Genomic DNA, 11,336 nt, shown 5'->3' with positions numbered 1-11,336 from the left:
AGAGGCATTTGAGGCCTCCTGTGGGTGTGTGTACTGACCCCCTAGTCCCAGCATTACCCTGGCCCCTATCTCTTACCTGTTTGATTGCTTCGCTCGTCCGTCTGGGCTGGGCTGTAGTTGTGGGTGCTGTTTGGTCTGGCAGTCTGATATTTCCTCCACCCTCATCTTCTCCTTCCCGCGACGAGCCTAGTTTAAAGCCCGCCAGAGGAGGTCCGCCAGCCTAGAAGAGAACACATGCTTACCTTTAGGGGAAAGGTGGAGCCCGTCCCACCCCAGCATGTCTCTCGTCATGATGTGCCGGTCGTGGCTGAGGAAGCCAAAGCCCTCCTCGAAGCACCATTCCTGTAGCCGCCAGTTGGTTTCCGAGCTGCCAGTTGGTTTATTAAAGACCTCATCCAGAATCTGCTGAAGCCAATGGGAATTCTCCCTTTGATTTCCACGGAGGCTGGCTCAGGTCCTAAATCCATTGAGGGCATTATTCCCACATGCTTGTGAATTCCTCTCACCACAAATCTCCTAATTAGTATTCACTACAGTACTCCAGGACAGCTTCCGCTGCATCTGCTCCAGCAGGCATTCAAAGCCTGGATAAGCAGAGCTGCTAGCATCCCAGGATTACACTGAAATAGCAGTAACAGGCTACCACATTGCGGCATACTTTTTGGCTAAAACCAACTTTTCTGAGGAAAAATCAGAGTGGCCTTTCAGTCTTTTTAGTTGGAAAATAAGTAAAATAGTTTTTCCTGTTAGATTGTGTTTAAAAGCTTCATGTACTGAAATCTGTTACAAAATATTTATCCAATAGTACATTCATTATATCGAAAAGAAAATTTTATGACAAAATAATTGTCATAGACTTTTTATTCTTTGTTCTAATCCTCTTATTAGGTTGACTACTGATTCTCTTACTAAGTTAACTACTAAAATATTATTCATAAGCATTTGATTTTTAATAGGGGCATAGGGTGATAGCTGTTTAGTGTTCACTCAACTTCTTGATTTTTGTCCAGATATGCAGGGCATTTCCTGTGAAAGGAGGATCTTCCAGTTTAGCATTACCTAGTTTTACACCATCTAGTACATAACTTTCCATATCAACCCACTGTTTCATGAGGGATTACACCACATCACTATGGTTCAGAATGTGACCACAGTGATATTTTTTAAATCAATGGCCACAAAAGCCCCTTCCTTTCTATTCTTTAGCACTAGTTCCTATTGATTCTAGGTGTATGCTACTGACATTATAACAGATCTCTGCAGAATTTTGCAAGATTAATCTGCAAAATCCCAGCAGGTGTAAAACAGCATTGTCCCTCACTTCCAAAGCTCTGCATCCCAGTATTGAACAATGGTTGAATTGAGATCAATACCAGAATGCAAATTGGGAACGAGAGAGGGAAAGTGAGGAAGGACACCAAACCTTGTCTATAAATTACCATTCCTTACCTCCCATTTAAATTTCTCCTTATGAAAATTTCTACTTCTGCATCATAGGAACAGCAAGAAATCCTTCCCGTTTTCACTCTTCTGGCCTGCATAGGGCAATGTGGTAGCCTGTTACTGCTATTTCAGTGTAATCCTGGGATGCTAGCAGCTCTGCTTATCCAGGCTTTGAATGCCTGCTGGAGCAGATGCAGCGGAAGCTGTCCTGGAGTACTGTAGTGAATACTAATTAGGAGATTTGTGGTGAGAGGAATTCACAAGCATGTGGGAATAATGCCTTCAATGGATTTAGGACCTGAGCCAGCCTCCATGGAAATCAAAGGGAGAATTCCCATTGGCTTCAGCAGATTCTGGATGAGGTCTTTAATAATCGACTCTGCAGATGAATGGTGCATAGGAAACTGCAAATACTGTGAATTAAAACTCCCAGATTTCTGCTTGCTCAGGCCTTGTCCACACCACCCCCAGCCATGCCCAGGACCACCACCAAGTAACACACCTGGCACACTTGCTCCCACACAGGGCACAGCAAATTCTAAAAGAGAGGCAGTGCAGCTAGCCTAAAAATAACTTTCAGCATTGTTGTCAGGCTCCCTGTCTCAAGAGGGCTGGTTGGCATGTGCTGAGAGCTGCTTTAAGCTAGCTACACTGCCACATTTCATGGATTTGGTACCGAGCTGGAGCAAGTGGGAAAGGTGTGCCTTTTGGCAGCTGTCTCTGAGCAGAGAGGGTGTAGACATGGCCTCTGTTCTATGCACCTGGGAGATGAGGATTCAGCCCCCCAACACCGGTGCTGCTCCTGACATCTTTGTGGAACTCAGACCTACCACAGCAAAGGCCATCTGTACAGAAACCCTACGTCTCCAAATGCAGCCTTTCCCCTGCAACCCTTGGGGTAAAACACCTCCTTAAAGTACAAGAAGACAGGTTGCCTATGACTTCTTCATGTATGTCAGCAGATTTGGTTTGGCTGGGACACTTCCAGTTTTTAAGAATCAATCCCAGGGAACTGAGTGATAACCTAGATAATATCCTGGCCACGAGAGGAAGTTAGACTGCAGCGTTCAGAATATAGCAGCATCTCACCCAGCTAGGCAGCTGCCGACTGAATCCTGCTTTTCTGGCTGGCTCCCAGACCTACCTCCTGAAGCCAAGGCTCAGCTGCAGCTGGTGGTAAAGGGAGCCAGAGGGCCTCCTCCTCTCTGTGTGGCTAGTAATATGGCCAATTCCAGAAAGGGAGGAGGTTGGGGGAAGACCAGAGCTCTGTAAAGGGCAGAAAAAGGAGCCATGGGGACTAATAGATGTGTGTGAGAAACTAAAAAGTGGCAGAGAGGAAGCCATGAAGGAGAGAGAAAAATCAAAATATTTTTAGAAAGTAATTTTTCAGTAAGTCAGTCACATATATTTCAGTGAACTGCATGTTACCTGTTATTGCCTTTGTCCTTCATTCTTCTGAGACAACCTCAAAGCCTCCAGAATGCAGACCTAGACCTCTGCCCTACAGGGTCTTGCAGCTCATTAGCAGAACCAGGTTTTCAAGCATCCACTTCCTGCAGCTTCACAGAACAAGTGAAAACAGAGGGAGGTCACTAGGAGAGCTAAGAAATGCTTCATTCAGCCCTGTTACAAAGTTGCCTGTTTCCGCAATGTTCCCAGCCCCCGCTGGGAGCAGTAGCCGAAGTGGAAAATGGAATTCCCCAGCGGTCTGGTGCAGACCAACATGTCAGGCCACTTGAATATTTTTCACATAATGAGGACCTTTGACCTAAAGAGAAATAAGATCTGTTCATTCAGTCTGCATTATTGTGGCCACATGTTCTGACCTATATTTTTATTTCTTATAACTGTAGTTTGCAACCGTGTTTCTGGAGCCACGCAGGAAAGCAACAGATTGACTGACTTTGGTTTAAATTGAAAATATACACCTACTTATGAGAGAGAGCCCCCAAAACTAAGGCCCAGATGCAAGTATTACCGAGACAGACAGGTCCTTTTCTTTCTGTGTCCTTGTGGCACAGTGTTTGGCAGAATTTATGGATTCACTGGAATCTGACAGGGCTATTGCCATGAGTTTTGCTATGGCCTCAAACGCACAACCTCTGGGCTGTCAGTCCTACACCTTAGTATCTCCACACCTTAGCATCCCCTTCCCTCCCCCCCCCCCCCCAAACAAGCAGGTGAATGGTATTGTTTGTGCCTTGCTATTGTACTGATAGCAGATTTGTTCCACAGTTATCTGGAAATAGCTTTATCAGCATCTCACGTGCACTGGCACTAGAACCTTATTACTTTATACCAGGAGAGCACTGCACATAGCAGTAGAAACACCTTTTGTCCACTGGATGATGCACCACACTTATCAGTACAGCTTATTGCTGTGGTGGATGTTCATGCAATGAGATTTGCTAGAGAAAGGACTGATTTGTTGATAGGGGCCTTAGGGGAACCCATGGGACCTCTGCCTGTAACCTGTCTGCTCTCTAGTTGTTCAATAACTTCCTAGCCAAGAAAGTATTTTTCTATGGTCACATTCTCCTTTGCTCAGTACTTAGTATTTGGCCTAGCCATTACTAGACCTTTTTATCTTTTTTTTTTTTTTTGCCTAAATATGAATACACCCTTGACATTTAGTAAATAAGATCGTAGGATAAATGAATAAACAGTAAATAACAGCCCTATCATGGAATAAGCACAAGCTGGTGGGTAGTGAGTTAGTTATGTCAAATGGTGTTGAGCATCCTGAAAAATGCAACCTTTTCTGCTGAGCACTTATTGGCTTCTGCTAGAGACTTACAGCCCCCTGGGAGATAGGGGAGTCTTCTGCAGACAGAATATGTTGAGAGCTAGGAATTGCCACCTCAGTGGATACTGAATGGGGCTTCGGCTAGATCTTTGGTTGGGCTTTGGTATGGGAAAGGAATTCAGTGCTTTTACTGGAAAGCCAACAAACAACTAGTGAGCAAGAGCGGTAATAGCAGAAGCAAACAGTTGAAGTTTTAAAATGCTTAATAAATACATTATCAAAATTAAAAGACAAAAAGTGCCTTAATCATTTCTCCATCAGTTATATTTCATACATGCTAAAGACTGTAAGCTTTTCTGATGTAAGGACCGTGTGTTTGGAGCAGGCCAACGCTGGTGATCTAGCATAATGGGCACCTAAAGCTAATGTCTTTGGGCACTGCAGCAGTACCAGTAGGTATATTGGTATATCTCAATCTTGCATGATGCTCAGCATCCTTGTAGTTTACAGTAGCGCATACTGGTGTAGTATATGTATTATAAAGTAGAAACAATAAGTATGCTCAGCATCTTGTAAGGTTGGGCACTTAAATATATTCGGAAATCTGGGCCTGTGTCTTAATATATGGCTGACTCTGTAAAATACTGAACAGCCATATTAGGACACAGTCCCACATCCTAAAAGGCATTTAAGTACCTAACGCGGGTATTTAGGCATACTGTAAATTCACAATGATTTACAAATGGCTGTTTCAGCATCCCCTACTAATTGCTGCTTGTAAATGTTTACACCTGGAATTAGGTGCCTAAATACCTTTGACAAGCTTGGCCACATTCTGCAGCTTTGAGACCACTGTGTCATCTCCTTTCTTCCAAGCATTTCAGGGGTGAAACATGGGAGATGAGAACAGAAACAGTGTCTTCCTACTACAGAGAAATAGTTCCCTTTGTGAATGATACTGTGATGTCCCCTGAACCATGCCGCTGCGTGCCAGACCTGCAGAAGTTACAGCGTACTGATTCTCTCTCTTAATGACTTATTTATTCCCTAAATCTGGAGGCTTCTGCAATGCCCTCAGCTCTAAAGGAGGCGGAGCAGGGGAGAGAAACAGACAGACAGGCAGACAGACAGAGAAGTGGACTAGGGTCAGACTGAAGGGAATTGTGGCCAGCTTTTCTTAGGTGAGGAGATGGTAGCCATGAAAGTGAAGGTCAAGGGAAAGGGAGGGGGAAGGACAAATTGAATGAAAGCGGATTGATTCCAACTTCATTAGGCAAACTCTCAAGTGAAGTCATGTTATTCCTCCTTTCCTGAGCAGTGGGGACAGAAGTGTAACTCTGTTGCTAGCCATTTGGATTATGCTGCTGCCCTCTCCCCACTCCTGTGGTTGCAATGCTTTTAAATGATGGGAAATGAAGGACAAGAGCGACAATGTTACAAGGGGTTTTGTTCTTTTCCTTTTTGTGCAGCTTGTTTCTCAGACTGTGCTGGTTGCCTAGGAAACTGCTGAACGTGGAATTTGATTGAATGTGTGGCCAGACTGTACGTCAGAGTTGTGGGCAGAGTTTCAATTGATGGACTCGTGCGTGCTTGTGCGAGAGAGAGAAAGAATGGAGAGAACAGGCATCGGAAATTAAATGCTAGGTAATCGATTTCCTAACAAATGATTGGAAAGAAGCTGCAGCAAACAGGAGGGGAGTTGTGCATCTCAAATATTCATTAGGAAATAAATTAGAGCTTCATCCAAAGTCCATTGCAGTCAAGGGAATTTTCCCATTCTTTTCTATGGGCTTTGATTCCAGTCTTTTTATAGAAGTGCGTGGTAGTTGGTATTTACTCTGCTGTCCTTCAGTTAACTGAGTTATTCTTATTGTTCATCTGCAAGAATAAAGAACAAGATAGGTTTGTTTTTTCCAGCATCAAAAAAAAAATTGTCTTACTTGATTTGAATTAAAATTCAGCTCTTGAAACTCTGTTTCTCGAGGAGAAAGTAAAAGTGGGTGTGGAGGACATTAAAGGTCAGCTGATCCTTTCTAAAAATGTCTTGCCATGGAAAAACTATGCATTGTAGGACATGGGGTGTGAAGTTTTTGAAAACCTATTCTCAAATTTGCGATTCAGTGGGGCTGTTGTTAGCACAGTTTTAAAACTGGAAACAAGCACACCCCAGACCTGCTTACACAAGTAGGAGGTATCTGCTGCATTCACGTTTGCACATGGCTAGGCAGATAGTTCTTTCAGCAGACAATCAACACACAGATTGAACTAAAAATGCTTTTGAGCAGCTTTGGAAATGCAAACAGCACCAGTTCACCACAACCCGACAGGTCTCATTACACCAAAATGTCTGTAAACTGCAGTCGTTTTGAGTAGAGCACACAACACATCCCAGTATTGATCTATCTCACCATTATCCAAAATAATCACCTGAAGCCCCAGGGGGGCAGCAGCCTCAAAATATGCATGTGGTTAAAAACAATAATGTCATCAGGGAGGTGGACATTCGATTAGGCCTGTACCAAGGCCCAGAAATGTTTGCTTGGAGGTAAAACAGCGTGTTGCTTTTTGCTAAGGGCAGCCAACCAGATAATTAAATTGCTGCTGGTTCAAGCCAGTAAAAACTGATTTTACAGGGCACGAGCTGTGTGATTTCCTCCAGAATCCCTTCCCCCAAGGGAAATTGGGTGTGTCTACATGAGACCCTTAATGCACAGTAGTCTAATAACACTGCACAGTAGCGTGGGGCAAAAATCACACTAATACACTACTGAGCAGTAGCATTAGGCTCCTGCACAGTAAGCACCATCACTATTAAACTGTGTGCTGGCACCAGTACGCAATAGCTAGCTACGGCACATTTAGCCAGTACTGCATTAAGGGAGCAGTAAATGAAAAGCACAGGAACTACAGGCAGACACGGTTCTTTGGGTAAATCCACTATCTTTTATTAGGCACGGCTACAACTGACCACACATTCATGAACCTGCAGCCGTGCCCACTGAGGTCAAGAGCCCCCCAGCAAGCCCGTTCAGAGCCAGGGCTGCAGCTGGCAGGGGACGAGAAAAGAGCAGGTGGCAGGAGGCGGGGGTGAGAGGGCCTGGCTGTCCCTGCAGAGCCGGCGCGGGGGCCTGGAGGCTGGGAAGGATCAGTCCTGGGCCGGGCGGAACAAAGGAAGGGGCAGCAGGCTTCCCCCCAGCCTCGTCCTCGGAGCACCTGTGCCAGGGTCGGCCCCGGCAGTGCGCCCTGCCCCCGCCCCTGCAGCAGGGCGAGGCCGGGCGGGGGCGCTGCTGCCGCAAAGACACAAAGCGGTGGGGGGGCAGGTGCACGCGCGCAGGGCCTCTAGGCCCCGGGTCCCAGACAATGCCGCAGCTCGGCCCCGCCCCCGCGGCGCACCCATTGGCTCCGCCGTACCGCCCCGCATTACCTCACCCGCCGCCCATTGGCGGAGTGGGCCGGCGGGGGCGGGGTCGGAGGGCGCCTATATAAGGCGCGATCCGGGGCGCGGCGCCAGCAGCTGCTGGGCAAGGTTGGGTTTGAGCTTGGTGTGGCGCGGGGTTGGGTCTGTGCGGGTGCGCGGAGCAGCAGCAGCCATGCGGGAGATCGTGCACATCCAGGCTGGCCAGTGCGGCAACCAGATCGGCGCCAAGGTAAGCGGTCCCGGCCCCGGCCCAGCGGCTTCTGCCTGCGGTGCAGCGCGGCTTCTGCGCCCCGGGGGATCTGCGCTGCTCGCCACGCCCCCTCCCCAAACTGGGCCGGGGTGCAGCTGCTCTTCCTCTGCCCCTTGGCTGCGTCCTCGCTGCCATCGCCTCCGGGGAATGCCCCCCCCCCCCCCAGCTGCCCTGTAGGGCTGATCCCAGAGAGATGAAGCCGCTGCTGGGAGCTGGGCATGGCCACGGTGGGGGTGTGGCAGCCCCCTCCACCCCGGCTAACTGCCCTCCCTGCTCCCCCCTTGTGTTCCAGTTCTGGGAGGTGATTAGTGACGAGCACGGCATTGACCCCACCGGTAGCTACCATGGGGACAGTGACCTGCAGCTAGAGAGGATCAACGTGTACTACAATGAAGCCACAGGTAACTATTGCCAATTGCTGCCTCTTATTTTTTTTGGCATTCTCTGATAGGAAGGGTATGGCCAGGCTCATTCCAGCTGGGGAGGCCACTGGTGAAAAGCTCCATCCAGGAGCTGTTAAACCCTTGGCAGAGCCTCTGTGCCTGCTTTGTATTCAGGTCCAGGCTTCATTTGAGGCTGTTCATTCAGTGTGCTGGTCCTTTGCTTGTCTGCACAGCACTAGTCACGTGCTCTCTCACTAGTGAATTGGCTTGGGAGCACAGCAACTCTCTTGTTAAATAGCTGCTGACTCTGGGTCTAACACCAGCTTTTGTTCTTCCCACAGGTAACAAGTTTGTGCCCCGTGCAATCCTTGTTGACTTGGAGCCTGGCACAATGGACTCAGTCAGATCTGGACCTTTTGGGCAAATCTTCAGACCTGACAACTTTGTCTTTGGTATGTAACTGCCCCTTCTCTAGCGTTGAAATAGCCTCAGATGTGCTGTGTGCACAAAACTCCTAAGATAACAGCGAGGCTAGACGGAGGCTTGTGGGCTACAAGCCTTGCTTATTTAGCATGGGGGCTGGGGGGAAGTTGGTCCTAGTGCCTGTCTATGGGATCACAGCCTCAACTATAATAACATGCCATGCCTAATGGAGCAGGAGAAATTTAATTTCTTTGCTGTAGCCTGAGTTAAAGTAGCATCTTTCCACTGTGCCTTCTAGGTCAGAGTGGTGCCGGAAACAACTGGGCAAAGGGCCACTACACAGAAGGAGCCGAGCTGGTGGACTCCGTCCTAGATGTGGTGAGGAAGGAGTCGGAAAGCTGCGATTGCCTGCAGGGCTTCCAGTTGACTCACTCGCTGGGTGGTGGCACGGGCTCGGGGATGGGCACGCTCCTCATCAGCAAGATCAGGGAGGAGTACCCGGACCGCATCATGAACACCTTCAGTGTCATGCCCTCACCCAAGGTGTCCGACACAGTAGTGGAGCCCTACAACGCCACCCTGTCTGTCCACCAGTTGGTGGAGAACACGGATGAAACCTACTGCATTGACAATGAGGCCCTGTATGACATTTGCTTCCGCACGCTGAAACTCACGACCCCCACCTACGGGGACCTCAACCACTTGGTGTCGGCCACCATGAGCGGCGTGACAACCTGTCTGCGGTTCCCCGGCCAGCTGAACGCTGACCTGCGCAAGCTGGCCGTCAACATGGTACCTTTCCCCCGCCTGCACTTCTTCATGCCGGGGTTTGCCCCGCTGACGAGCCGTGGCAGCCAGCAGTACCGTGCCCTGACGGTGCCGGAGCTGACGCAGCAGATGTTCGATTCTAAGAACATGATGGCGGCCTGCGACCCGCGGCACGGCCGCTACCTGACGGTGGCCGCCATCTTCCGGGGCCGCATGTCCATGAAGGAGGTGGACGAGCAGATGCTCAATGTCCAGAACAAGAACAGCAGCTACTTTGTTGAGTGGATCCCCAACAATGTCAAGACGGCTGTCTGCGACATCCCCCCGCGAGGCCTCAAGATGTCTGCCACCTTCATCGGGAACAGCACAGCCATTCAGGAGCTGTTCAAGAGGATCTCGGAGCAGTTCACAGCCATGTTCCGGCGTAAGGCCTTCTTGCACTGGTACACGGGCGAGGGCATGGATGAGATGGAGTTCACGGAGGCCGAGAGCAACATGAACGACCTGGTCTCCGAATACCAGCAATACCAAGATGCCACTGCTGATGAGCAAGGTGAATTTGAAGAGGAAGGCGAGGAGGATGAGGCTTAACTTCAGAGGGTTAGGAGAAAATTTTAGTAAAATCAGGCAAGTGTTCTGAACAAAATCCGTTCACAGTTGTGCTGGAGCATGTTGTGTGGTTTTTTTTTTTTGGTTTTTTTTTTATTACTATACTTTGGTGCTCTCCACTGTTGCCTCTGCCAGCAGATTTGTAACCTTGACTGTCATTGTAACAGTAGTTGCAAAAATACTTCAGAGTCTGTCTAAATGGTGAACTTCACAAAATATAAAAGGCATTTGTGTTGTAAATTGTCTTCTGACTTGTTTGTGTCTCCTTTCTCCCCTGTCCCCAGCCCCCTCTCGCATCTTTAAAAATAGCAAAGCTGGAAACTGGTGTCCTACCTGCACACTTGAATTAAATTGTTTCATCACTTTTTCACCAAAACTTCTTGGGCTACATACCATAGGGCAAGTTACTGGATCCCTTAAACAGGTTTGACTATCCTGATGATTATCAAATTGCTTATGGAAATCATGAGTCTAAAAATGTTGAGACTTATACTTCTATAGGCTGCACCAACTAATCTATTGTTGCTGAAAGCGGTTTTCTATCAGACAGAAGTAAGACCCATTTGCTCAATAATTTCCTATTCCCCATAAATAGGACTTGCAGGATAATGAGGTTAGCTACGTGGTATTGTATTCCAGTTTCCAAAACTGATTGGAAGGGATGGTTTCAGACTTCATTCTGCCACTTACTTGTTACAGCATATTAGGGAAATGAGGCACGGGAGAGGGGGGGCATAGAGGGGAAACTGCGTTAATGTTTTCTATCAGGGATGTATGAAGTAGCCCAGTTTATCTGAGACAAAGAAATGCACAAATCTAGAACTCGTGGCTCTAAAATTATACCCTTTATTAGACCAACTGAGAAATTGCAAAAAAAAAACCTTTTTCTGCAAAATTTTGGGGCTCATGTACCCTTCATCAGGCTATGATAAAAAGTCCCCATAATGTAGGAAATGAGGACTTTTTTTTTACCATATTGAACTTTCCCTGAGCCTGATGAAGGTTGCATGAGCCTGAAAGCTTGCAGAAAAAGATGATCTTTTTGCGATTGCTCAGTTGGTCTAATAAAAAGTATCATTTTTGGAACCAGAAGGTCTAGATCTTTTGCATTGATATCTCTATAGCTGTGGCTGAGAAGATAACTATGTACCAGAACTGCCCCATAGGCAGATAATTCCTTCTAGCAAACACTAGCCAAAATTAGCTTCTTGGCTGCTTGCACAGAGTAAGAGGAATGTCCTTTCAGACAAACTTGTCCAAACTAGGCTGAACTGCTTTTTTCCTTCTACCCCAGCC

At 47.6% G+C, this 11,336-nt stretch overlaps 1 protein-coding gene across 1 annotated transcript; it reads left to right on the top strand.

Moving 5' to 3' along the window:
• The first annotated feature begins 7,692 nt into the window (after positions 1-7,692).
• On the top strand, positions 7,693-10,284 carry LOC109315097 (tubulin beta-2 chain). Its single transcript, XM_019542641.1, has 4 exons — positions 7,693-7,836; positions 8,150-8,258; positions 8,582-8,692; positions 8,962-10,284. The coding sequence occupies exons 1-4, from the start codon at positions 7,780-7,782 to the stop codon at positions 10,020-10,022; spliced, it is 1,338 nt and encodes a 445-aa protein (XP_019398186.1). The 5' UTR covers positions 7,693-7,779; the 3' UTR covers positions 10,023-10,284.
• Positions 10,285-11,336: the final 1,052 nt, after the last annotated feature.

Source organism: Crocodylus porosus, unplaced genomic scaffold (genome assembly GCF_001723895.1).
Source record: "Crocodylus porosus isolate Cpor-Errol unplaced genomic scaffold, CroPor_comp1, whole genome shotgun sequence".
NCBI lineage: Eukaryota > Metazoa > Chordata > Crocodylia > Crocodylidae > Crocodylus > Crocodylus porosus.
Note: the sequence above shows the minus strand (reverse complement) of the source record. Positions and strands in the feature narration are given on the sequence as shown.

Excerpts from the sequence above, each read along its gene's own strand:
- LOC109315097 (XM_019542641.1), top strand. The coding sequence starts at position 7,780 with ATGCGGGAGATCGTGCACATCCAGGCTGGCCAGTGCGGCAACCAGATC. Across the intron at positions 8,259-8,581 it reads GTACTACAATGAAGCCACAG|GTAACAAGTTTGTGCCCCGT; the intron begins GTAACTATTGCC and ends TTCTTCCCACAG. Across the intron at positions 8,693-8,961 it reads ACCTGACAACTTTGTCTTTG|GTCAGAGTGGTGCCGGAAAC; the intron begins GTATGTAACTGC and ends TGTGCCTTCTAG.